This window comes from Aythya fuligula, chromosome 19, assembly GCF_009819795.1.
Source record: "Aythya fuligula isolate bAytFul2 chromosome 19, bAytFul2.pri, whole genome shotgun sequence".
NCBI lineage: Eukaryota > Metazoa > Chordata > Aves > Anseriformes > Anatidae > Aythya > Aythya fuligula.
In genome coordinates this window covers 1,053,897-1,081,446 of record NC_045577.1, presented here as the reverse complement: position 1 = coordinate 1,081,446, position 27,550 = coordinate 1,053,897, and the positions used below count along the sequence as shown (strand labels likewise).

General features: G+C 40.0%; 1 protein-coding gene across 9 annotated transcripts; it reads left to right on the top strand.

The window, feature by feature from the left end:
* The first annotated feature begins 922 nt into the window (after positions 1-922).
* On the top strand, positions 923-27,100 carry GAPVD1 (GTPase activating protein and VPS9 domains 1). 9 transcript variants are annotated; one of them, XM_032200146.1, is made up of 28 exons: positions 923-953; positions 3,695-3,783; positions 4,512-4,723; positions 5,129-5,972; positions 7,224-7,310; positions 8,317-8,451; positions 8,573-8,762; positions 9,672-9,752; positions 11,181-11,341; positions 12,254-12,383; positions 13,247-13,372; positions 14,084-14,257; positions 14,562-14,702; positions 15,279-15,413; positions 15,994-16,113; positions 16,668-16,745; positions 16,870-17,243; positions 17,777-17,864; positions 18,436-18,516; positions 19,186-19,308; positions 19,763-19,892; positions 20,305-20,414; positions 20,778-20,937; positions 21,409-21,596; positions 22,956-23,169; positions 23,753-23,825; positions 24,577-24,774; positions 25,523-27,100. In XM_032200146.1, the coding sequence occupies exons 3-28, from the start codon at positions 4,539-4,541 to the stop codon at positions 25,661-25,663; spliced, it is 4,467 nt and encodes a 1,488-aa protein (XP_032056037.1). In that variant the 5' UTR covers positions 923-953; positions 3,695-3,783; positions 4,512-4,538; the 3' UTR covers positions 25,664-27,100. The 9 variants fall into 9 exon arrangements, with proteins under 9 accessions (XP_032056037.1, XP_032056038.1, XP_032056039.1 ...); XM_032200147.1 differs by lacking the exon at positions 923-953 and adding an exon at positions 1,038-1,134; XM_032200148.1 differs by lacking the exon at positions 923-953 and adding an exon at positions 1,451-1,618.
* The last annotated feature ends 450 nt before the right edge of the window (positions 27,101-27,550 follow it).

Genomic DNA, 27,550 nt, shown 5'->3' with positions numbered 1-27,550 from the left:
AAATCAACGACGTGAGGCGTTCTCTGTTATCAGCGGGGAAAATGCAAGGCGGTGCCTGTGCCAGTAAGGAGGAGGCACACACGAAATAGCTCAGAGAATAACAGATACAGAGCGTAAATGGGTGGCTCTGGTGCTGAGCTGGCCCTTGGAGGAGCTTCACAGACGATTTATGCACAGAGAAGCAGCTGCGGTGACTCAGGGATTTGCTTTCCCACCTAAACCACCACCGGCCCCGTGCTGAGGCCTGGATGCCCCGTCCTGACCCACAGGGCACCTGGGAGCCCCGGGACGTGAGGAGCCGTGGGTACAGCTGGCACCGCGCGCTGTGACCAGGGGCTGTGCCCGGGTGAGCTCCCTGCGAGCCCGCTGCTGTCACACTGCAAATGGCCCTGCTGAGGCGTCTGTGATTCCCTTTATTTTTTCTTCTTGGAGAATAAGCTGCTTAAATTCCCTGTCGGGACACACTCTCATTTAATAAATGACATCCAACTCTCTAGTTTTCCCTAGCATTCCTGCAAGCACCAGCCTAGAGGCACACATGCGGAGGTTTAGCCGTGCCCGTGGGGCTGGCAGGCCCAGCGCTGTGCTCGCTGCCCGTCAGGCCGTGCCCTCGGCGGTCTTTGGGCCCCGTCGTGAGGCCCCGGGCACGGCTCCGCGCTGCCTGAGGCCGGGCAGGGGACGGGCCCTGCGCCTGTTTCTTAGCCCGGCCGCGCTGCTCCGCTCAGGGCAGGCTCCGGGTGCCCGCCCGGGCCCTTGCCGCACGCTCCGGCTCTGCTTCGGGGGAAGGGCCCGGGCCGGGGCCGTCGGGAGCGGGGCCCCGGGCGTCGGGACTACAAGTCCCAGGGCCCCGCGTCCCAGCAGCGCGGTGTCGCCGCCCGCCGCCTGCGCAGTGCCGCGCCGGGCGCGGGGCCGCAGCGGGAGCCGGGCGGCGGCGGAGCCGGGGCGCTGGCCGGGTAGGGGCGCGCTGAGGGGCGGCGGAGGAGGAGGAGGAGGAAGAGGAGGGGGAGGAAGGGAGCGGAAGGGGAGAGGAAGAGGAAGGGCGGCGGGAGGGCAGGCGGGCGGCAGCCCGGGCCTGGCCGAGCTCTGCCCGTTGCCGGGAGCCGAGCGGGAGGAAGGCAGCGCGCCGGGAAGGAGGTGCCGGGCGGGGGCAGGGGCAGGGGCAGCGCGGCCGGGCTGGCCCCGAGGGGGGCGGCTGGGGCCCGGTCCCGGTTGCGGCTCGGGGCTGCCCCGCGGCCCTCCCCTCCCTGCTCGGCGCGGCGGGGGCAGCGGGCGGGGGGCGGGGGGCGGCCCCGGCAGCGCGGCGCCTTTCGCGTTCCGGAGCTTCGCAACTCGCGGCTCGCAGAGCGCCGGGACTTCCTGCTTTGTTTGTTTGGGGTTTTTAATCCTTTCTAATAGGGTCTTAGCGCTGGAGAGCTCGACCGAGCGAGTGTCTGTGCTTGTTCTTGCAAAGTCATGATACCGTGCTGCGAGGGAAGAGCTGGCGGTGCCGCCGGGAGCAGCTCTCAGCCCGAGACGTGATGCTCGGCTTAGGACTGGCAGCAGGCTGCTGTGGAGGGCGATGCAGCTGACTCACGGGTGGGAGCTGCGGTTTGAAGATGATGGAGGGGGGCACGGCACGGTCAGTCCGTGAAATCCCAAATGCTGCGCTTCCGAAAAACGGGCAGCAGACAGGACGGTGATTTTAGGAAACGCTCCTAGGGGCTGCTCCTTCTGGGGGGGTTCCAGAGCGCTTGAGGTGCCGTAGGTGAAGGTTTGTGATGCGTCAGGTCCTGGAGCGTGCAGGCTGTGCTGACAGCCCCCCTTTACGGTGGATTGCAGCACTGGGACGTTTCGAGGTGAAGATGGGAACTGGTCTCAAGACAGGAGGCTGGGAACGGGTTGTTTTTGTCAGTGACTTCAAGTTCTTCTGACTGAAAGTTAATTAGTATGACTCATTATGTAAGGGGAACCCCTTTTTCCAACAGCACAGGCAGCCGGAGCACATTTTAGCCTGGCTGCGTGCTCCTGTGGATTTTTGCGCAATGCAATCATACCACAATTGACAGCTCAGGAGCCAGCCGAGCCTGAGCACTCCTGATAAGCCCTGTTAGGGGCATGGGAAACGAGGAGCTCGTTGCACGTAGATCTTACTGCGTAGGCACTGTGCTGCGCGTTGGCTGCAGAGCAGCCACGTTCAAAGACACAAACTTGAAGAAAGAGTTTCAGGTTAGTATTGACAGCCACTGTAGCAGGTTGAAATGCATTGTGCGTGTTGGACCTGTTTTGAGATGGTGAGTATTGCAACGTGAGAGTTCAGCAGGTAGATCTGAGGTCATGGTGAACTCTCCTGCTGAAAAGTGTTTGCTTGTTTTTGCTCAAAGTTGGGAGGTGAGTTGTTAGCTTGTATACAGAAGGCTTGTTAGTTGTTACTGTAAATATTACCAAAGAAAAAGAGATTTTCATCGGGGTAAGCTAGTATGGAAGTTGTTCAGCCCTGCTTTGGAATTCTTTTTCAGTAAGATGGAGTGATTTCAGCTTTGCCTTGCCCTGCCCTGCCTACATTAGATCTGCCCAAACTTGCTTTGGAAGTTGAGTCTTGCGTAGCTAGACTTAGGAGGAGCAAATAACCTTGAGCAGGAGGCGTTGGAGGAGGGAGAATTTGGTGTACTGGCAGTAACTGTGGCTTGGCTTAATCTCTTTTCTGTCAACTGAATCGCAGAAATATTTAATGGAGGTGTCACTTGTTTCTGTGTGCCACGGTACAAAACCACATACTCTGTAGGTTCAGTACCTGAAGATTTATGACATTTTTCCCAGGACTTCTAAACATGAGAAGCAATCCCATGTTTAGTCCCATATTTATCAAAGGCAGAGGTTGTCTTGGGTCCTAATAAACTTAGGTCACGCTGATGGCAGGACAAAACATCTTAGAAGCTGTCAGCTCACACAATCTTTGTGGTTTCGGTGGAGCGTCACAAAGTGGAATTGCTTGAATTGCTGTGATAAGTTTTTCATACCGTGCCACAGCTTTCAGTAGCTTTCCGAGCAGCCTTACGAAATATGAAGTGTTTTCCTATCGAAATGAGATTACCGGGATTGAAAAATAGCTGGCAGATAGCAGGAGTTATTTAGTACCTGTTGTTTCTTCAGACATCAGATTGCCAGATACCTAAATTTCCTAAGCTCTCTTTTATACGACTACGTGCAGGCTTCTCTCATTTCAGGTTTGATGAACGATAGTTTTAAACGAGGTAACTGGGTAATTATGGACAGCTTCTTTATTTGTGAGAAACTGATAAGGTAATCTGATAAACAACTTTCCGGAATTAGTACCAGCTGAAGCTGCTGCTGCTCTGTCTGTCTAACCTTGCCTTCTGCAGCGCGTTACCGAGTACGTAAGTGTGGCTAATTGCTTTTTAAAGCTCTTGTCCTGAGCGCTGGCACGGAGTGAATGTTGTGCAGCGTGGGAAGGGTAGAGAATACAGCTGTTGTCCTTTTATACTAATCATAATGGGAAGAGTTTTTGTTTTGTTTTGTTTTATTTTTTTTTTAGGGAGCAGTGCACTGTATAGGTGTACTCATGGAAGAAGTTTCCCCTTTCAGGTTAGGCTGTGTTCATACCAGTATCCCAACAGAGGAACAGCATCTGCATCTTGCTTAAGTAGGTTTGGGGGATTTTATTTTCTTCTTTGACCGTGCTGCATGTTTTCTTTAGAGCCAGCCTGAAGCCTGCTGAAGCGCCGTATGTGTCGAGCTACCAGCGTCACAGCTCTGCTGTTCTCAGCCCTCTGCCAGACACTGAAGGTGAAGACAGTTGTTTGCACTGTTACTTTCTATGTTCGTGTGATTTCAAAATAATTAATTTTTAAAAACTGGTAATAAGAACGAATGAGATGTTCTTCATCTGCAGAGGTGTGTTTCAGCAGCAGTTGTTAGCTGTCAACATGTTTACGTTTTCTGGAGGACTGTAAAGCCACAGATGCTGCTGCTCCCTTTTTCTTGTACACGGGTCCTGAGGTTTGCCATGGTGGTTTGGAGAAGTAAAAAAAAAAAAAAAAGAAACCAAAAAAACAAAAACCAACTGCACAGCAGCGTGAAACTTGCCACGGTTACTCAGTGCTTACACGTCTCTGCTTATTTACTGGCTGGGGTACTGCATCACGCAGAGATGCCCAAATCCTTTGTATGTTAGGTGGTATTTCTGCAAGACCCACGCTGTTTGGTTGTTTTTTTGTTTGTTTTTTCAGGCAGTGTTACAAATGATAACAGCGTTGTTCTGTGGTAGTCTGCTCTTTCCTAAAGTTGCTCTTTTTGCTCGCTGAACAGAGCCAGGTTATGTGTGTGTGTGTTAGGACTCCAGACTGTGTGGGAGTCTTACTTGCTTTCTGAACATTAACTATATATTTATTCTTGATTGAATGCACAGACATATTTACTGCTAAGCTTATAGCCTTCTTATTGCTTCATTGGGGCCAACAAAACTAGTTCCTGGAAGTGTTGGAATTCACCTTTTTCTTCCCCTTTTCTTTCAGTGAGTGCTGTGTAGTCCACTGTCAAAGATGGTGAAGCTGGATATACACACGCTGGCTCATCACCTCAAGCAGGAACGACTGTATGTGAACTCAGAAAAGCAGCTGATTCAAAGGCTCAATGCGGATGTATTGAAGACAGCTGAAAAGCTGTACCGCACAGCATGGATTTCCAAGCAGCAAAGAATTAATTTGGACAGACTGATCATAACAAGGTGACTTGGCAGGGTGGTGGTGGAGAATTTGTGGGGAGAAAAAACTCTAAACTTCTGTGAATTGCAGCAAATCTCTCAGATTTTTCTCTTATTATCTTGAGTCCATTGCTGTGCTGACTATAAAAATAGTGAAGTTTTAAAACAAATCTAAACTAGGGTATCTGACTCACCTGAGGCTTGCTTGTTGTCTGTTTAAGTTACCCCCATTTTATGTGTGTATTTTACTTCTGTCCACAGTTTATGTGAGCAAACTGTCCTTGTTCCTGAATATGGCAATAGTTTGGGTTAACTGTACGGGAAAACTTTTTGCCTTGGTGGTACCCTTATTAGCAGATTGACCCGGTGATGCCTTCTGGTAAACTTGTTTGCTTACGAGTTACACTGTCTCTCTGTTTTTCTTTAAAGTGCTGAGGCTTCTCCTGCTGAATGCTGTCAGCATGCAAAAATCCTGGAGGACACGCAGTTTGTGGATGGATACAAGCAGTTGGGATTTCAGGAGACTGCTTATGGAGAATTCCTAAACAGACTGAGAGAGAACCCTAGGCTTATTGCATCCTGTCTGGTTGCCGGAGAGAAGCTCAACCAGGACAACACGCAGGGCGTCATCCACACAGTCTTCACCTCCATTTATGGCAACTGCATCATGCAGGAGGACGAGAGCTACCTCCTCCAGGTCCTTCGCTACTTGATCGAATTTGAACTTAAGGAAAGTGACAACCCCAGGCGGCTGTTGAGACGAGGTACTTGTGCGTTCAGCATCTTATTCAAACTTTTTTCTGAAGGACTTTTTTCTGCAAAACTTTTTCTTACTGCAACTTTACACGAGCCAATCATGCAGCTTCTGGTTGAAGATGAAGACCACCTGGAAACTGATCCAAACAAATTAATTGAGAGATTCTCTCCGGTACAACAGGAAAAGTTGTTCGGAGAGAAAGGCACAGAAAAGTTCAAGCAAAGAGTTCAAGAGATGGTCGACTCCAATGAGGCCAAACTGGTGACCTTGGTGAACAAATTCATAGGCTATCTCAAACAAAACACGTACTGTTTTCCACACAGCTTGCGATGGATCGTGTCACAAATGTACAAAACGCTCTCATGTGTAGACAGGCTGGAGGTCGGAGAGGTCAGAGCAATGTGCACGGATCTCCTGCTAGCGTGCTTCATCTGTCCTGCGATTGTTAACCCAGAGCAGTACGGGATAATTTCTGATGCTCCCATAAACGAGGTGGCAAGATTTAATCTGATGCAGGTATGACTCCTTTTAAGCTAATATTAAAAAAAAAAAAAAAATCTGAAAGAAATGTCCTTGGCCTTTTTTTTTCTCTACTGCAACAGGGTGGTACTGTGTTAAAGGTAGAGTGCTCTACCTCCAGTCAGCAAGATAAATGCTAATACAATATTTGTCATTGCTGAGAAGGCATGTTCTAAAGTTTATCTGCTTGTTTGCTTAAAATATTTGCTTTTAAAATGTTATAGGATGTATTCCTTTCTCTCTTACGAGAGTTGCAAATGTACTTAGCTTCCATTCTTCATAATAGCTTTTATAAAGTGTAAATGTGACTGTAAGATGAATTCTGGAATATCTGTAAACGAACACGGTGCTCTTCTTTCTAACGTTAAGTATTATGCCAGGTATTTAACAAAATAATTACGTATTTTTCTGACAAAAAACCTCTTGTCAAGCAGTAGTGACCACTATGTAACTGTGTAGCTGTCTACTCTTTTATTAGAGTATTCCCCAGCCCTCACGGCAAATTTTTGTCTGTGTGAATACTTGGACAATTTAATGCTAGTGTATAGAGGTGTGGGCTGCGGGCATTAAGTGAGACTCATTTGGCTGAGGATATGACCCACACAAGTAACAAAACCTATTTTTAAATGTCTATGAAGTGGACAGTGATCCCCACAGAAAATCATTCCAGTGAAGTTTACTCACGACACTGTTACCGCCAGGGCCTTGCATTGGTTTTCAGATACGTTGTTAGTCCCGTCCAGGGCCGCTGCTTGCCTGTTGCAGCAGATTGCAATTGGCTCTTTAAAACTGAGAGTAGGTTGTAGTTGGTGATTAATAAGGAGCATATTCTCTGATCTAGAGTTAGACTTTTCCCTGTTTTGTTTTTCTCCCCACTTACACTTAGTAAAGTACTTACAGCCTTTTAAAATCTCTAGCTTTGAGATAATCGGAATTGAGAGTTGAATCTAGGTCATGTTGTAAAAACAAACGTGCTTTGTTCCTGCGAAGGAAGTATGGATACTCATGGCATACCGTGCATGCAGATTTTCTTATTAAATGCAACAACTGCTTTTTTTTTTTTTTTTATATGCTTGCATTTTTTCTACCCTAAAAGCAAACACAAAACTATCCAATCAACCAAAAGTATTTCTAGTGTTACATTAAAATGAACGTAGAACGGAGGAGTTGCCTTAACTAATTTTTGTAACAGGGTCCATTGTGGTGATGTTTTGCAATACTTATTCCTCATAGTTTTTGTCATTTCAGGTTGGGAGACTTCTGCAGCAATTGGCAATGACTGGTTCCGAAGAGGGGGATCCACGTATGAAGAACAACCTTGCTAAATTTGACAAAGTAAGAGTCCAGACTTCAAAAAAACCAAGACTCTCCTGTCTATACTTCATCCTTCTGCAGCCTCTTTTTTCTGACATTGCAAAGCACTTGCTAAGCAGTTAACTTAGGATTTCCATGTTCTGAAAAGCAGATTAAATGCTGCACAGAGCTGGGAACAAAATCTTGAGTACTAGAATTAAGGCTCAGGGATTCTCACTTCTACTTTGAAATCATACTTCTTAAAAGAAAATACAGAAAAGAAATTAAAGCAAGTTACCTTTTAAACTGAAATGCTGAATTACTGTCAGTTTTTTACTGATGCAAAAGAAAACACTTAGATCTGCAGACAACTTTTGTATGAAATCTAGTGTTTAAAAAGGAATTTGTTAGCACAAGGAACTTCTGTTCCGTTTTTGTTTTGCTTTTTTGTTCGCCTTTTTATGTTAGTATGACTCCTCCATAGCAATTAGCTTCATCAGAACAACAAAACTAATGATTTTTGATGTACTGTCATATATTAAAAACAAACAAACAAAACCATACACTTAATTTGCTTGTGTAACTTCCAGATTTTGGTTAATTAAAAATGCTCTTCAGTCATCATGTGAAGTTACACATATATTGTACAGGTAATGTTCAGTCAGATTAGAAAGTGATACTGTGTGATGCTTCCTTGTTTCACTTTTAATCTGTGCTCAGCAGATCCTTTAGGAAAGGGCAGCTTCTTTGCCATAAACAGTTTAATTCGTATTTATGATCTGAAACTGCTGCTCTGCAATGAAACACTTCAAAAACTAAGAACACTTAAGTAGTACTTTTGAATGCAGAGAAGGATTGCAGGAAGTACTAAAACTTTCCTTACCTGCCTTTCAGTGGGTTTAATAATGCATGGTATTTTATCCCAAGATGTTAAAAGTAGGAAGCAAAACTTAATGTTATTATGTAAACTATTTAGCTCTTGTCATAACTTAGGTTCTTTTCAACCACTGGTAAATGGTCTTTCATTTCAAAACTTCTTCCCTTGCAGAGCTGTGTTGCTGCTTTCCTGGATGTAGTTATTGATGGGCGTGCAGTTGAAACTCCTCCAATGTCTTCAGTTAATCTCCTGGAGGGGCTGAGTAGAACAGTGGTTTACATGACATACAGCCAGCTGACGAGTCTGGTAATATCTTAAGTTCCTAAATAGAATTAATATAAACTTGCACCCCTGTGTTTACAGACTGGATAAACAGGGCTGATAATTCACACTGAAATTCTTGCCCACGCTACTTCTAAACTTGTAGGTTGGTTTTATGCGGAATGTGATGTCAAGTGATCAACTTAAGGAAGATCGGATGGCTCTGGAAAACTTGTTAGCAAACTTGCCCCAGAACAAACCAGGGAAAAGCAGCAGCCTTGAAATGACTCCGTACAATACCCCACAGCTCTCTCCTGCAACCACTCCAGCTAACAAAAAAAATCGCTTACCAATAGGTAAGGACAGCAAACAGACTTCCTGCATGATTTCTGATACCGTGATATATTTCCTTTACCTTTTTTTTAATCATCTTGTTAGGATTATTCTTTGGCTACACTTTCTGGTCCTACTTTTTAGTCTGTAGATGATAGAGAATTTTCTTTTGCATAGATAGCCAGGCATCTCTATTACTTTCTGATGTGAGTGTCGTGAGCTTCCCCACTCTGGACTGAACTGGAGAAGAATGCTGGAGTAGTTGTTAGGCTAGTGCAAGGATAGTAAGGGGAAAGTTTGAAGATGGAAAGCAGATCTAGGAGGGAAGATTGCTTAGGAAAGTGGTAAGAGGGAAGCTATGATATTTAATTAGTGGGGCAGACTAAGTTTAAAATGATTGTATCATAGAAGGGAGGAAATGTAGAGGAGGAAGAAAAAGAGTAGAACTTTGAGTATGTGTTGAGAACAGAGTATCTCTTCATTCTCCATTATTTACCCAATCTAGTTTCAGTAGTTAAGATACTGTAATGCAATTTTGTGTTTTTGTTTTTTTTTTTTTCTTCCTGTTTTTGAATAGGTTTTCTGAATCTTGAACTTTTCTATTTTAATAATATTTTTTCTTAAAGTAAGAAGTGTGGTAGTCTTCGTCAGTGTGTATTTATGTGGATATGACCAAATGGGATATTTCTGTTCATTTGAGACCTTTGGTGTTAGTTTTTAGCAGAATCAAAATATATACAGACAGGTAAGTGGCACAGAAAAACAAACCCCAAAACAAACCTATCCCATGTTGTTTTAACTCTGCTGCTGAATGGTTCTGGTCTTAGGCCTACAGAGTAGTGGCACAACAGGATTTATTTTATGATATAAAATAGTTTTGTTACTCAAAGTTTTGATTTCTTTTGTTTTACTTTAATGCTTTCGAAATCCAGGACAGCAATTGGCAGCCATTACTGCCTGGGATACTTCTGCCACCAATCTTTCAGCTCATATAACTCTAGTAACCCCTTTTGGTGGGTAATGCCCTCTTTCTGTTCTTTTCTGTGAAACTTATTTATAACACAACTGTCATACTTGAGCATGCTTTTGGTTTACTTTGGAAATAAGTTCTTTTTCAGATTTCTTAATTGATTTCTCTATGAAACTCATTCTTTATGTACGTGTGGTTTTTAAGAATACCGTATGTGTATTTGTGGATGATTTTAAAATCAAAATTTGGCTGTTAGTTCTGCACACTTGCCTTGTTTTCCTTGGACCAAATAAAAATTAACTGGTGTCATGCTGCCATACTTAGCAATGTTAATTCCCTGTGGGTGTTTTTCCTTCCACAGTGTCAAACGTGAAAATAAGGCTACTTGAAAGGACTAATAAAGAGTCACCAAATAATCCGAACAAAATACCTGATGTTGATTTTGTGGATCTGCATTTGAGACACCTGCTAGAATAAATTGTCTCTACTTAGAAGTTTTTCCTCTTAAAATGCAAATTAATTAAACATCATTTTTAAGCCACAGGAACCTAGACCTTTTTTGTAGGTAAAAGCCTTCCTAATCACAGAATCGTCTAGGTTGGAAGAGACCTCCTAGATCACCTAGTCCAACCTCTGACCTAACACTAACCAGTCCTCCACTAAACCATATCACTAAGCTCTACATCTAAATGTCTTTTAAAGACCTCCAGGGATGGTGACTCCACCACTTCCCTGGGAAGCCCATTCCAATGCCTAACAAAATGTTCTCAACTAATTTATTAAGGGTCTTCCTGTGATTGGAACACACAATTCTACAAACGCAGAATCTATTTTTCAAGAGATCTTTCTGTTTCTTTTTGGGTGCTTTTTAAACTTTTCCTATCTACTAGATCAGTGGCAGTCTCTTCTAAGGACAGATGTTTTTTCTAGGTTGTGTGGGCATGTATGACTACTCGTTAAAGAGAGAAGAAATAGCATGTGGTTCTTAAAATATTTAAAACATAAGTATCTTCCTCGATTGCTTTGAATTATATGGACGGAGTAGACTTTTTTACAAAATGAATGCAGATATCATATTCCCACTTTTAAGTGTATATAGCTGGGGAGCTCCTCTGCAGCTACCACCACGTCAAATTCACTATTACTACTTGGTTGCATTTTTGATTTCACGTGCCAAAACTCTGGATCCTTTAAAGTTACTGAAATTTGTGCTAATCTTTGGTGTAAAAATTTGTGCAGGCAAACAGGATGTGACAAACAGGATGTTTCTCTCAGTTTTTCACAGTTCAGTACTCAATGTTAAACACTGGTTCCATCTCTCAAATTCTATTAAGACTTGGCATTTTATAAATTTATTAGTATGCATGTTATTAATTCAAAACTTTGCAGTTCTGTATTTCCATTGCATTGTCTTTTTCTCCCTAAACAAGGAACAGCTTTCTAATGTTGATATTTCAAAACACTTTCTTAGCAACTCGTAGCAGAAGTAGATCAAATATTCTAATGGATCAGCATGGGGATCACGAAGGATCCTCGCAGGAGACCATCCCAGAAGTTCAGCCGGAAGAAGTGCTGGTGATTTCTTTGGGAACAGGTCCACAGATTACTCCAGGAATGATGTCAGAAAATGAGGTATGCAAAATCTATTACAGCTTAGATATTTTGTAAAATACAGCTTCTGTGTTCTTTAATAGCAGAACAATGAAGTTGTGATGCTTAAATTCAGATAATATGTTCAAAACACTGATTAAAAGCTTCACTTGTTTGTTTGTGTTACTGAACTTGGGTATTTTACCTTTCAAATTTCCACATGTTAGAAGTTTTTTCTCCTCCCTTAGCATATCTGCAAGTTGTGAAAAACAGTATGTTAACGCAGGAAAAATGGAGCTGGCAGTTTTATGAAGAGGCTTTGTCATCTAACATGCTTAACAAACTGGGGCTGTTTCTTCCGAGCCTGAATAAATTAATTCTATTACCTCCCTGTGTGCTTTGTCCTCTGCATCAAGTGACGTATGTGAATAACAGCACAGGAACGCTGATCCTGATGTTTTTGGCAGCTCAGAGTTGAATCACATAAGCCCAGCTTCTTGTGAGGGTGGAGCTGTGGTCATGTTGCCATGAATGCCTTCAAAATATGTCACTTAGGTTAAGGCTGGTTTTCTAGCCTGTTCTTTCAGCAGGCGTAGAACAGCATTCTGCTTTCATCTTCACTGCTTTGCTTGCTAGTTGGGATTATCTCCTTCTGCAGCCTTGTGTAACCATCAGTTTCCATGTTACATCAGACTGATGGAGTAAGGAGGAGCTGGTGGGCCTGTTACTACCAGGGTTTGCCTTATGTTCATGTCTTGGTTACCTTACGTTCCGTCCAGGCTCTAACTTTGGAGATAAACGTGTTTTTTCAAATGGAATGTTAGGAGCTTGATTGTACCATTGACATCTAGAAAAAAAGTGCAAAAAGCATGTGCAATATTTTGTTCACTGTGTAATTACCTGAAAAATAGATTATGTTAAGGAAGTCTTGTTTGTTTCCCCCCAACTCTCTAGGTCTTAAACATGCAGCTTGCAGATGGCGGACAAGGAGATGTCCCTGTTGATGAAAACAAACTCCATGGTAAACCTGATAAAACCTTGCGCTTTTCCCTCTGCAGTGATAATCTGGAAGGAATATCTGAAGGTGAAGGGTTACTTAAGTCTTGAAGAAGTTTTGTCACTTTTTTTTCCCCTTTTCTGTAAAAGGAACTTCTGTTAAATATAGCATGTCATCTCTACTGTTTTAAAGATCAAGCTAGGAGCTTGTCTTTTCTGTTAGCCATTCAAAGAAAAAAGTCTGGAACAGGACTTTGACCAGGAAAGGCATAACTTAGTCTGAGAATTATGACCAAAAACAGTAAGTGTATTTAGAAGAAGAAAAGGGTGTTCTTGTTGTTGGTTTTTGTTTGTTTTTTAAATTAAGTGCATAACTAATTATTAAAAATAATCTAACTTTCCTCTAAACTTAGAGTTCTCAGACTTTTTTTTTTCCATCATGTTCTAATAAACTATTACATATCTCAGAATGGTTTCTGGACTCAGGACAACTCCTTTATATTAACCTCAGACACAACAAAGCAGAAGTTTATCAGTGGTATCGAAGAGGTCTGTACAAATTATTTAGTGTGCTTTATTTTTTTATAACTTCTGTAATGTAGTTCTTGCTCTCTTTCTTTTCAAATAAACAATAATTAAATTAATGACAAAGGCTTTATTGGCTCTTAGTTGAAGTATGGTAATGGTGAGATTCTAGATCTCTGGTAATCTGTTTGTAGATTATGATGGTCAGTATGGTCCTTCATACATGTGCAGTATAAATCATGGTGCAGATTGAGGATCTATAGAGTAGGGATCAAGAGTAGCAAAACACTTTGTTAATCAGTTCAGTATTTTGTATTGTACTTAATTTCTCTTAATCATTGTTGCTAATTGTGTCCGGGATTGTTAATCCTGTGTATTTGGAAACTGTTACTCAAATTAGATTTATGGTAAAATGTGTTTTCACAGGTCCTTCAAATCGCTCCAACTCTGTATCATCTTTGGATTTAGAGGGAGAGTCTGTATCAGAGCTTGGTGCGGGCCCCTCTGGGAGCAATGGTGTTGAAGCTCTGCAGCTGTTAGAGCATGAACAAGGCAGGTGCAAATTCTCTGAAACAAGTGCCTGAGGTGCTGTAGATGCTAAAGCAAAGGTTGAAAATAAAATTGCATGGAATTTTGAGACATAAGTAGTTTGTAGGAAACTGCTTGTAAAGTTTTGCTTGATACTTACTTTTCCTTCAAGGGAATAAGGTGGTCTAGATTGGAGTAGTCTTAAAGCAGCTGAATAGATTTCTGTTTAACATACATACATGAAACACTGGAACAGGTTGCCCAGAGAGGTTTTTGAGCCTCCAACCTTGTAGATTTTCAAAACATGACCATGAGCAACCTGCTGTAATAGACCATGTTTTGAACAGGGGGTTTGGACTTGAATGATCTCTGGAGGTCCCTTCCAGCTTCAACAATTCTGTGTTAACTTATACAATTCCAACAAAAAACTTTCTTGATAATGTGTTAAGTTTTATCCATTACTTTATCTGTCTCTTGGGTTGATAGGTCACCATGTGTTGTTTAAGATTCTTCTTACATCTCAGATGTACTTAAACATTGCTTTCAGGGAGCATCTCTTGAATTGTATAATAGTGCTTTACAGGCCTTACTTTTAAACACTATCTTATGTGACAGAATTTTTTTTTTTGTTTTGTTTTGTTTTTTAATCCCCTTTAATGTGCTCTTACAGATTTTCAATTAGAAGTAATCAGAGAAGCCTTTCAAAAAATTCAGAACTTTTTTATTTTTATATAGCCACAACTCAGGATAATCTTGATGACAAGCTCCGCAAATTTGAAATCCGTGATATGATGGGGTTGACTGATGACAGAGATATATCAGAAACTGTGAGCGAAACTTGGAGTACAGATGTCTTGGGTAGTGACTTTGATCCAAATATTGATGAAGACCATTTGCAAGAAATTGCAGGTAACTCAGTCGTGCATCTGGTATGTTAAAATGCTTCATGCTTGCTGTGAAATGGTGAAGCTCCAGAACCCTTCTCCTCTCTTTCTAAATAGGTGTTTTCATTGATTAAAGTGGAGCTGCTCTGTAGGAGGATTTTGTGTGCATGACTTGTACTGTGTTTGGTTGCCCATTTTTATCTTTATAACATTGTCTTTCGTTATCAGTTTATTAAGGACACTTAAAAGAGAAAAATAAGAACATGTTGTGTTAGACTTATCTTCAGAAAATTGTATCTAGTTAACACATTTCTGCTTTACTTTTGCAGGTGCAGCTGCAGAGAACATGCTAGGCAGCTTGCTGTGTTTACCAGGTTCAGGATCTGTGTTGCTTGATCCTTGCACAGGTTCGACCATATCAGAAACCACAAGTGAGGCCTGGAGTGTGGAAGTATTACCAAGTGACTCAGGTCAGAATTATGTAGTTTGTATTTATTACTTTAGTGTGAACCAGAGGCATATAATTCAAAGCACCAGCCTCTTCCTCTGCTTCCTCAAGAAACTCCTGTTGTAAGCTTAGGTTAATATTTGTGAATACTTCTAGAAGGATGTATTATTCCTAGGCAGAGAGAAGATAAAAAGCATTGTAAGAGACTTACTGTTACTTAAGAAATTCTTAAGGGCTGAAAAAGGAGAGAAGGCAAGGCAAAGCAAAATTGTTTGCTCTTTTTTATAGTGATGTTTAGTAGTGCTGTATTTGATCACAATTTACTTTGGTTGTTTTGGCTGTATACCGCTGTCTCTCAGTAATACAATACTTAAATGGATAAGAACTTGTCAAAATGCCTGTGCAAATAGGGCATTGCTTTCTGGGCAGAGTCCTGCCTTCTGTGTAGGGAGAAGACTTGCTGAAGTGGTTCAATTAGCTTAAAAATTAATATTCCAAATCAAGCCTCACAGTCTTCTTTTTGTATGTGAATTTTAACGGAGCCTGGTATTGACTAATGATGCTTTTTCTCTCTTCTCTGTGTTGTCTCCCTTTGTAGAGGCCCCGGACCTAAAACAGGAAGAAAGACTGCAAGAACTGGAAAGCTGTTCTGGGTTGGGTAGCACGTCTGATGACACAGATGTAAGGGAGGTCAGCTCTCGACCCAGTACGCCAGGCCTCAGCGTTGTATCAGGTGTGTTTAATTGCATTAAAAACACACTGGTGTATTAGAACATAGTCAGCATCTGCTCTGCTGTGTTTGCTTTAGTTTCATGAGATAAAAATTATGTATAACTTTTTGTACTCATTCTGGGATTTTCAAAGCTGTAATTCTTTATTTAACTTATAAAATTAAAAAGAAAAAAAGTAGCAATGCATAGAATACTGCGTGGTACAGTAGCAATGGTTAGTAGTGGAGCACTGATTTAGAGGAAACTCCTAACTTTCTTGTATTCAGTTTGTTATCATAACTTTAAGTAAATCAGCATACGTGTACTTGAGTTTCTAGTTTTCCACAAAGTGTTTAGCAGAGTGAAACATCTTTCTAATGTACTTCTTCAAAGAGTATTCATGGGTATGTTAAAACCATTGAATATGTAAAGCAGAAACATAAAATCTTACTTTACAATTATGGAAATTTTGAATGTTTTTATGTGCTACTGTCAGTTATGACTTGATTATTGCATTGTTGACCAAACATGTTAACAGCTTCGGGATTTTGCTTCCTTTTTGTCTGGAAGTGTATTTAAGGTGCTTCTTTTGTTATATGTAAGGTATTAGTGCAACATCTGAAGATATTCCTAATAAGATTGAGGATCTCAGGTCTGAATGTAGCTCTGACTTTGGGGGAAAAGATTCTGTGACAAGTCCTGACATGGATGAAACAGCCCATGGTAAGTAAGATACCTGTAAAGGAGAAGTAAGAACTCTGATAACTGAGGTCTCACAACGTTAGTAAAAGTGATGTATTTATAATGGATATTGAGAATCCCCGAATTTTTATGTTGTAGTAGGAGCACAATGGAAGCTCAGAGTGCAATAATACTCCTTCTCTTCTGTTTTTTTCCACTATTTCAAAGATCTAGTGGCTGAGAAGTTTGGTGTTTTCTTTATTTCTAGCACTGTATTTGTTTGGCAAAGAGATGCCGGTATTTTATAGCACTAGAGCTTGATCCTTCAATCTAAGATTGCCTTTTGCTAATTCTGTTTGATTGCATTGATTGTTTTCTTGCACTTTGGAATTGGTCTCCTCAAGATTTTCCCCATTTTTGTGATGCAGTTCTTTGATCATTTTGGCACATTAGACGGGAATCTTTCCATATCAGAATACCTTTAATTTTTTAGAACATAAGTCCTGTGAACTGTTACTGAAGATTGTTTTCTCAATGTCCCTTATGTGTAGGTGGTTCTTTGAACAATGCTAACTTTTTTTTAACCTTTGTTTCAGGAGCTAGTCAGTTGACATCTCCTCCTTCTCAGACAGATTCTTTGCTTGCATTGTTTGACCCTCTGTCATCAAATGAGGGTAAGTGGTAAAGAATAAACTCTGTTAATAAAAATTGCCATTCAATACTTCTATGTTGGTATCAGCTAATTTGGATGAATATTAACAGAAATGTATGTGGCTTCTTTTATGTTTATTACCTCAGGTGTATCAGCTGTAGTAAGGCCTAAAGTACACTATGCAAGACCATCTCACCCACCACCAGATCCACCGATTTTGGAAGGAGCTATGGGAGGTAATGAGGCCCGATTGCCAAACTTTGGGTCTCACGCTTTAATTCCAACTGATCTAGAAGCATTCAAGCAGAGGCATTCTTACCCAGAAAGGCTAGTCCGCAGCAGGAGTTCAGATATAGTGTCATCAGTTCGGAGACCTATGAGTGATCCTGGGTGGAACAGACGTCCTGGTAACGAGGAGAGGGAACTTCCAATGCCAACCACCAACACTGGGGCAGCTGTTCTGGTGGCTGCATCTCAGTCATCGTCTTCATCTCCCAGTAAAGACTCCTCTAGGGGAGAGGTGAGGTTCCTGTTTATCATTTTGTGTTGCTGTTTTGTTTGTTTTTTTTCCTAGTGTGCCCACTATAATTATGCTTCTCATGCCAGAAAGCTGTTAGTAAATGTGTTTAACCAAGGAATTACAATGTATTCTGGGTACTTCTTAAAAATTGGCATATGATTTGCAAACTAAAACTACAGGCGTTCAGATTGACTTAAATCTACACGTTTCCTCTTAAATGTACTGGATAAGCTTTACTTGACTTGGTAGGACTTCAGAAATAGTTCTGCTATATTGTTAAAATGTAAAATGTTGCCGCTTCCTGGAAAGCAATTGATTTAAAAATAAATAAATTCTTTTCACAGCATTTGTGTTGTACTCGGGCTGTCCTCCTCAGGAGGGGTATTTCTAACTTAACCTGCTCTGTCTTTCTGTACTCTGCCGTAGTTCTGTTTTTACAGTTGATAAAGCGTAACTTGTAGCTGTTGAGGAGAAATTCTGTATTTACGTGTGATGTGGTAATATATTAAAATACATATTCCATCCCTCTACAGATTGAAGAGCGAAAAGACAGTGATGATGAGAAGTCTGACAGAAACAAGCCATGGTGGAGAAAACGTTTTGTGTCTGCCATGCCCAAAGGTAGGATCATGTCTGTCTGGTTTTGGTGCTTTAGTACATGATGCCTTTTTATTTTATCTTTACTCACTTCCATAGAATTTTTTATTGTTTCATAACATAATCCTCAAAGCATCAATGTGTGACTGTAAATAACTATCAGTGTTTTAATACTGCTTTATTTGGTCTTCTGTTTAACAATGTACTGTCTTTACATCTTCCCCCTGGACTTAATAACGGGAAGGAGTTGCCAGAAAAGATTCTTGCCATTACAACCAATATTTGAGTTACGACTGTTGGCTAAATTAAAGTACAAATTAAAAATAAATAGAAATGGAAACCAACGTGACTTCTAATAATTTCATAGAATGTACTGGAAGGCAAAAAAAAGGTGCTCTGGCTGGCTCTTGGTAGTATTTTTGTTAACAGTAGAGCTTACTGCATATGGTGATAATACAGTTTAGCTCCACCTCACAGAAAGGCTTTTGATGATGTTTATTTTGTGACAAACTTCCTCGTTAGCCATTTCCTTAAAGTTTCTTCAGTCTGGACTTGATTTCAGCATAGTCCCTGATAAGCTACCTTGCATTTTCAGCTCCAATTCCATTTAGAAAGAAAGAAAAACAAGAAAAAGACAAAGATGACATGGTGCCTGACAGATATTCAACGCTTCAAGGTATGTGAATAATATCATCATAGAAATTTTTGCTTATAACATGCCATTTAAAATACCAGAGTGCCCATTAGGTGTCCAATACCAGAAAGAAATGCACCATTATAGTTAATGTTCACAACTGGCTTTCTGAGTAAGAAAGTGGATGAAGACTTGTTTCCTTGAAGACTGATTTTAAATTGTCATGCTTCTGTCAATATGTATAGTACTGGAACATTGACTCAACTTGGGTTGTTTTTTTTTTTGTTTGTTTTTTTGGTCTCCATTAAAAAGTGCACGTCCTTATCATAGCTGAGCTGTAAGGCTAGCTGCAGACACATTCCTGGGATAATTTCTTAAGTGCTAAATTTAAACATAATTTGGACCTGGGTCTTGAGTTTTCTATTTGCCTAGTCACCACTTCTAGAAGTCTTCAAACAGGCAAGAACTGTTTGTGTATACAGTATAAATACGCCAAGGATTTGGCTTTATTTGCTCGCTTTCATTGCACTTTATTTTTTTTCCTGCTTTTGCTTCAGACCCCATAAATGTATTTGAATTGTGGTTTTATGCAACACAAGCAGCTATTTGTTTTGGCTAAAGGCAGAGCCCAGATGTGTGGGTCTAAATTTTTGTATTTTGCTTTCAGTTGTCACAATATAAGGTTAACTCCTTTTGTTTTGGACTTTTCAGATGATCCCAGCCCAAGGCTCAGTGCACAGGCGCAAGCTGCAGAAGATATTCTGGATAAATACAGGAATGCGATTAAGCGAACCAGTCCCAGTGAAGGAGCTTTAGTAAACTATGACAGTGGAGGTGAGAACCTGGCTTTTATAGTCATCACTGACATATTTTTTTCTCCTTAAAGATAAAAAACACTTCAGTGTTCTAGACAAATGTTAATGCTAGCACCTGAACAATGTGAGCTCTGGAACAAGAACGTTTTCTCATATAACCTGTAGAGTAGTTTGTCTGAGAATTAAGTTAGTATTCCCAAGGGCAGCTCTTCCATGTTGCCATTGAGGTGGCTGTTTAAAAAAAGCAAACTGGCAAGAGATGTTCTATTAACAAATGGATACCAAAGAAGTATATTGCCTTTGAAAACTGTTGCAATTTCTTTTTAGTAACTTGTAGATTGTGTGTTTTTCAATATAGATTTTCCACTTATTCAGAACAAGTTATTTTACTTGCTGTCTTCATTTCTCCTAGAGTATTAGTCTAGGTTCTTCTTTGGACTCCTTCACTCACACATAACTTTTTCTTTTCATAGAGACTACAGGGGATGGTGAGAGTGTGCATGACTCTCCACGTGATGAGGCTTTGCAAAACATGTCTGCAGATGATCTACCAGACTCTGCAAGTCAAGTAGCCCAGCCACAAAGTTCTGCTTTCTCCTATAGGTAAACACATTTGCAAGTTTAATCTTAACCACAAAGCAGAATTAAAAGCTGAAGTCATGTGATAGATTCCCACAAATATCAGTGTGGATATGGGTGTCTTCTTTAATTGTAAATTTCTATGTGCTTTTAGTTTAGAGCATCTCAGACTGTTCTATTTCCACTGAGGTAGTGAGGGATATTGTAATTTGAGAGAAGAAAGCAATTCATTGTTTGGAAAAATTCATTTGAAACTGCTCTAGGTGGTGTATCAAAAGAACTGATACTTGAAAGTCTTGACAACACAGGTGTATTCAAATTATGTTAAATAACATTTTATAAGTTTAAAATAAAACAACAAAACCAAAAAACATAGACTGCATAATGAAGAAGCTGTGTTTGCAGCAACTTTAAGAAAATGCTTTTCCTCTTTAAGGGATGCAAAGAAGAAATTGAGGTTGGCTCTTTGTTCAGCAGATTCTGTTGCCTTTCCAATGTTGACACATTCAACAAGGAATGGTCTACCAGATCACACAGACCCTGAAGGTAAATTTTATTTATGCATTCAAATGTTTTGTACTATATTCATCTCCTCTTTTCTGCTGTCTAATGACGCCTGTACTGCAGGTTGTAGGTTGTAGGTTTATTTGCAGACAGGTCAATCTGTCTTCTTGTCTGGTCCTCTTCACATTTCAGAATTAATTCTATATAGTAAGTAAGGTAGTGATATGAAAACTTATCCCTTGATATCTGGAAAGTTCAGAAATACTTAATTTAACACTCACTGCATCATGTAAAGAAGTTTTGGTTTAAACTGCTGCTTGCATGTCTCCCATATTCAAGAGTGTTGTTCCGTTTTCATTATGCCTACATACTTTTCCTTAGTAATTTTTCTTTTTTCTTTGTTAGATAATGAAATAGTGTGCTTCTTGAAAGTTCAGCTAGCTGAAGCTATTAACCTTCAAGACAAGAACTTGATGGCGCAGCTGCAAGAAACAATGCGATGCGTAAGCCGCTTTGATAACAGGACTTGTCGAAAGCTGCTGGCCTCTATTGCAGAGGACTATAGGTTTGTTCTGTATCTCATTATTAGTGGCTTTGAGTCCATATATTTATTCACTAACAGATTGGAAAGACCTGTTTGGACTTAAATTGTACTTTACCAAATCAGATATTATATTTCTGCTTTCCCACAAAATGATGTAATTGTCTCCTATTTCTGGGAATGGCTTAAAGTTTGGACCTTAAGTCAGTTCAGGTAGAAATAAACTTGAATTAAATCAGTTTGTGGCTAATGTTCAGTTCTTAGCACACAAAAGACGCAGTTTAGAATTTGCTTTAGTCTTGCGTTCTGGAGTGCTGCAAGGGCAGTAAATTCAGGCAGAGAAGTCTGTGTAATAAGACTGAACTTCCTAATTCAGGTGTTATCTTTGTTTTAAAAACAACAGGTTGAAGATTATTCTTGCACTACAGCTCAACAGTTTATAAAGCTATTATTTTCTATCTTCTCTGTGAATCTAATGTAGAACACTTCTTTTAGGAAAAGAGCTCCATATATCGCTTATTTAACTCGGTGTCGCCAAGGTCTGCAAACAACACAAGCACACTTGGAAAGGCTGCTGCAAAGAGTTCTGCGAGATAAAGAAGTGGCCAACAGATACTTCACTACAGTATGTGTGAGGTTACTGCTAGAGAGCAAAGAAAAGAAAATAAGGGAGTTTATTCAAGGTAAGATTAATACAGACTGTGGATTGTTTATATTCCTTCACTCTGTATTTACACACTGTCTTGGGTTAACGTTTTAAAGTACAGTTTCTGATCTGAGGAGCAGATTCTTGAAACAGTCTTCATTTCAACTAGTGAATTAATGGCTCAAACGTAAAGATTACTGTGATTTAACATTGTGGTAACTGCCTGTGTTTTTCGTGGGCTAGAATGAAAGTAATTTCACCTCACCTGGTCTTAAGTTATGCTAAGTCATATTATCTAGCATCTGCTCCAAGCATGAACACTGTTAAGCAATTAAGATCGACTGACTAATTATGAAATGATAAATTAAGTTGCAGCATTTAGTTATCAGTACAGATCCTGTGGTTGTATCTTAGAAGATGTGGAGAATAGTAGTAATTTGAGTCAGATGAATCAAAGATACAAAAATGTCATAGCATAAGCAATATAGGCACAGGAAGACAACTCTCTAAACAGAGCCTCCTAGAACAAACTATTTCTGTTATATATGCACATACCTGACTTAATGAAGCACATAAGAAATTTGGAGTCAGTTCTTGCTCCTTGAGCAGATAGTGCTGTATATTAAATATGTCTGAATAGGCTAGTATTAGTATAAGAATTTATATCTACTGGGATTAAATTCTGGTAACAAGATTCAGTGACCCAGAAAAGGAGTTAAGCCCTTTCATTGGACAGAAAGAAGGCAGCTATTTCTGGATGATCTAAAAGAGAAATTGGCAACTGTGGCATTTAGGCTGCTGGCAGATGTGAGTGGCAGTTGTCTTCTGATCTAGAATGCTATAAATATGGTGCTGATGAATGGCCAGTGATTTGGTCACGCTGCATTAACTTGGCTGCATCACTTGTTCTGTATTTTGTAGATAAATGTGAATGTTGCAGCTATGCATACTTAATAAAGGTAGGGGTAGAAAATGGTACACATGGGTTTTCTTGATTTTATTTATTTATCTTTCCCTCTCCGTGACAACTTTGTGTGCACTCATTCCAACTAGTTCTAATGATTGTTCTGTGTTATCTCTGTGGGTGGCTAGAAAGAAAGCACAAGAATTGGTACTGCAGAGGAAGTGATTGATACATTATCAAGTATTTGACTGTATGCTTTGCTAAATATGGTCTATATGCTTTTCCTTTAATTCCTTTGCTTAATTCATGTGTTCTTGCGTGAATTTCCCTGACCATGGTGTGGGCAAAACAGAGCCCCAGTGTTGCCTAGTGGGAAGTCTGAAATGTATTCTGAGCTCTTCTTTCCAGAAAAATATCTAGGAAATAATGATTGTTTGTTTGTTTGTTTGTTTTAACTTTAACTGAATGTACTTTTTTTTTGCTTTTTATCAGATTTCCAGAAACTTACAGCAGCAGATGATAAAACAGCTCAAGTTGAAGATTTTCTTCAGTTCTTATATGGGGCAATGGCTCAGGATGCCATATGGCAGAATGCCAGTGAAGAACAGCTTCAGGATGCGCAATTAGCTATAGAGCGCAGTGTGATGAATCGCATTTTCAAACTTGCGTTCTACCCTAATCAGGATGGAGATATTCTGCGTGACCAGTAAGTTACTGCAATTTGAAGTACCTGGCTTCTCTTTTGCAGTTGGTGCAGAAGGAAGCTCTGCAGTCTTCATGTGACAAACTTGATTGTCTTAAGGCCGTCATGCCATACAAACTTGTGTTTCCTTTTAGAACATTTTGTACAAAACCAAAGGAGTACTTTAGCATCACGTGCAAAAGTTCGTGTTTGCAGCAAACAGCTAGAATGAAATAAAATTTTAAGTATAATGACTTGAGATACAGACTTTGAGCTCTGCAAGTGTGTATGCTGAGAATGATTAAAATCTGCTTCAGGACTTGCTCCTTCCATTTTCTGTTTTAGTACAGCACTTTCCATACATTTAGGTGTTCTGCTGGTTTTTAGAGCATGTTTTTTGAATGCTTTCCTGGCTGCATAGTTGAACTTCCCACCAAATCCTGTGTGTCACTTACTGACCTAATGCTCGTTAGCTGGGACCACCATGATACACATTCCTGAAGATCTTTCTTACAGTATACCAAACCTGAAATTAGTGGGAAACCTCAGGGGACTGTTGGCTGGCTGCTGCTTACCTCTTACTCTTATTTTTTGTGTTTGTTTTTAGGGTCCTTCATGAACATATACAAAGGCTATCTAAAGTAGTGACTGCAAACCACAAAGCACTTCAGATACCTGAGGTAACAACTTCCCCTTTCCTTTGCTTTGTGTGTTGGGGTTCTTGGTTTTTGATTGTGTTTGTGATGAGAGGATTGTTTTGCTTTACACCTAGAAACATTTTTCTATCTGTGCCAGCTCTAATATCCTGCACTGCACCAATACTAAGATGCAGTAACTTTCTGATAGTTCCCTTCAAAAGACAAGCCTTCAACCCTTTATATTTCTGATGTGATTCATAGGCTGTAGCTGTGGTTTGCAGCTATCAAGTTAGCTTTCAGAACTAGCCATCATTAACAGAACCTTGACACATCTGGGAATTTGCACAGCATTTTCAATTTTTTCATGGTTAATAGGGTAACTAAAAGCAGGTTGGTAGGCTTAAGAGGTCTGTGAGAGGCTGAATGTTTGCAGCCTTCCTAATTCAGTGCTTGGGCTGTGTGACTCCAAACGGCAAGCGTTCATAAAGCTGCTTATATGGACGACAGAGACATACAGCTCTACCTTCTTTCAAAATAGTGTACTGGAGAAGTTAGTAATAAGTACAGGCTAATTATGTTAATTGCACGTACAGCATTGTCTCCTTGTAGTTTTTCATTATAATACAGCAGGAAGCGGCCTTAGTTCTGAGTGTAATGCAACCATCTTGACCTAGCGCTTCCTGTTAGTCTGGAGCCTTGCTCCTGCCTGCAAGTCTGTGGTACCTCAGATCCTCTGCGGTGCACATTAGTAGCTTGGACAAATGAAAGCAGGCAATGTGTTTCTTTTTTTTAGGTATATCTCCGGGAGGCACCGTGGCCATCTGCACAGTCTGAAATCCGCACAATAAGCGCTTACAAAACCCCCCGAGACAAAGTACAGTGTATCCTGCGAATGTGTTCAACAATCATGAACCTGCTTAGTCTGGCAAATGAAGATTCAGTACCTGGGGCAGATGATTTTGTTCCTGTTCTGGTCTTTGTTCTCATAAAGGTGAGTTCTTCTGCAAAGATCACAAACTTCAATTAATTCTTTTAATAAGCAAGCACACATTAGGAAGAAAAATAATTGACTTGGGTAGCTGGGAGCATGCTAAATTAAAAAAACAAAAAAAAAACAAAAAAAAAACAACAAGCAAACAAACAAAAAAACTAATTCAGCATGTTTAAATAGAAACAACAGAAATATGATCACAGTTACGGTTTTCGAATCCAAGCAAACTTTGCAAGTTGGAACCAAGGAAATTGGGGCCAGGCATTGTTGGAGTGATGGTGCCTTTTTGTAGTTGTTGTTTTGGGTGTTTTTTGATGTGTCCATCAGCCTCGTTATCTGCATGCTTAATGTTGCCCTCTTCAACAACCAAGATCCACATTAGTACGGACTTGCTTTTTTTTTTTTGAAGCATGAAGGTTTGGAGGATGGTCTGTGATGTATAAAATGCTGAAATAACAGGCTATTCCATGTGTTGAAATCTGGGATGGCTTTTATAGATTATGCCTGTGTTCTTTCTCTTGGCCTGCCAGTTGTTTTTCCTTGTTGGAAAAATGCTCCTTTCACCAAGTAAGATGTTTTCTGAGGCTGTGAAAAGGGGGTGGTCTGGATAAGCAGTCACTATCCTACAGATGTATTAAATAATCATGTACGTATTTGGGAGGATCACTGCAGAAGTAGAATTGTACTTCTACTATGTATCTTAGCTTTGCAAACAAACAAACAATCTTTTTTCTTCTTTAACCCTCAGGCAAATCCACCTTGTTTGCTGTCCACTGTTCAGTACATTAGCAGTTTCTATGCCAACTGTTTATCTGGAGAAGAATCTTACTGGTGGATGCAGTTCACAGCAGCAGTTGAATTCATTAAGACTATTGATGATCGCAAGTAACTCAAACAGCACATACACGGGCAGACTGTTAGCAGAAGAGTCTATAAGAATGTACAACAGCTGCAAAAGCTAAGAAGAAACTTTCTTTGTATATAATATTGTACAGAATTGAGGCATTTTAAAACACACCTTTACTAATCAAATTAATTTAACAGGTTTTCCTCTTCTCTTTTGGTTGCGTTTTTCTCCCCTGTAGATACTGGCACTGTAAAAGGGACCACAGTTTTCAGGTATTTTGGAATCTTAAAATATGCAGAAAAGTCTCCATGGTTTTTTTCATCACCCCTTTTCCTGAATTCTTACTCATGTGAATAATTCACTTCATTTCTAATGGAATACTGAAACAAGAATCAGGGCAACCACTTAGTATACTTTCTAGCTTAATACACCTTTTATTAATAAAACACCAGCCACACTGCAAGTTTGTAGTAGGTGACATTAGTTACCAATTGTATTTCACCTAAATTTAAAATCTGAGAGGACAATGTAAATATTATATAACTATATTTAATGCATTGCAATTATCTTTGGACTCATTATCCTTTAAATAAACAAGCAAAAGCCTCTCTGACCTCTAACAGGTTGTTACGTACTGTGTTTTGGTAAATGAAAGGACTTTCTCAAAAGGAGAGATCTCAAGATTAAAAAAGAACAAACTAAACTATTTATTAAAATGTAATTACTGAAATTTCTGAAACTGGAATTTATAATAGATAGGGCTTAACTGATAGTTAAACACTTTTTGGCTAGGGCATTAGGGTGTTATAAAGGTTTGAATATATAGAGGAGAGGGACTGTAAGTTACAATAGATAAGTCTAATATAAAAAGGAGTAATATTACCTTACTGTAATATTTTTTTCTGAAATATTGTGTATACTGTACAAACCCCAAACAGAGATCCTTAACAAAACCTTGGGCTGTAATATATATTTTGATTAGTGACATTAAATACATATGCCAGGGGTTTCAGTGAATGTTTTTACTAAATGTTCTTCATGTTGTCTGCTATGCAGCAGTGCAAGTTTTACTGTTCATATAAAATATTTTAAAATATAACACTGTTCTTTATGAAACATATCATGACATCAGGTCAGGGTGTTTTATAGATTTCTCACCCCACCTTTCCCTTAAACTGATAATTATGAATTCAAAAACGTTTTTATGCACAACACCCCATAAATTTTTCATGAATGAAATGGTCTGAGTGATGGCCAGTGGTTGTCACCTGTATATAAGTAATTGCTGTTCTTTTTTAGCTAGAATTACACTGAAAAAGGACAGCAAGCATTTAATTTTTTCATGTCAGTATTATTCCTTGCTCTTCCTGGAGTGTTCGGTGCACTTCTGACAGAGGGATGTGTTAAGACTTGGTGTCTGTGACTGGTAAAGGAAACAAAATCTTTCTCACATTCTTTACAAAATATGTTTTTCTTTCGTTGTTCTTTTGCTTTTTTGTTGGGTTTAGTGTGTGTATGTTTGTGTATGCATTTTGATGATTAAAACCTGTAAGGAACTAGTACTTAAAATCACTTGGTTAACTGAAATTGGAACAATTTATGTAAAGTATCAAGTGCTTTATTTGGCAGTGCTACTTGTCAAGGCATAATTAAAGAAACTTACTTTCTAGGGCTCTATATGTAATTCAGTACAGCATTTTTGCCAAGCTAATCACAGGTGAAAGAGTGGAATGGTAACATTTTTTATAGTCTTTCTCCTTTATTAGAGACTTGATTGTGTGGAGGAGCAACACTCAATAGAAATGAATTCCTCTGATCTGCCTTACTGTGGAAACTCAGTGTGTGTACCACTGCAACATTCTGGTTATTTAGCCTTGATGGGTTTTTGGTGCTGAACACGTAACTTAATATTGCAAGCACAGCCCTGAC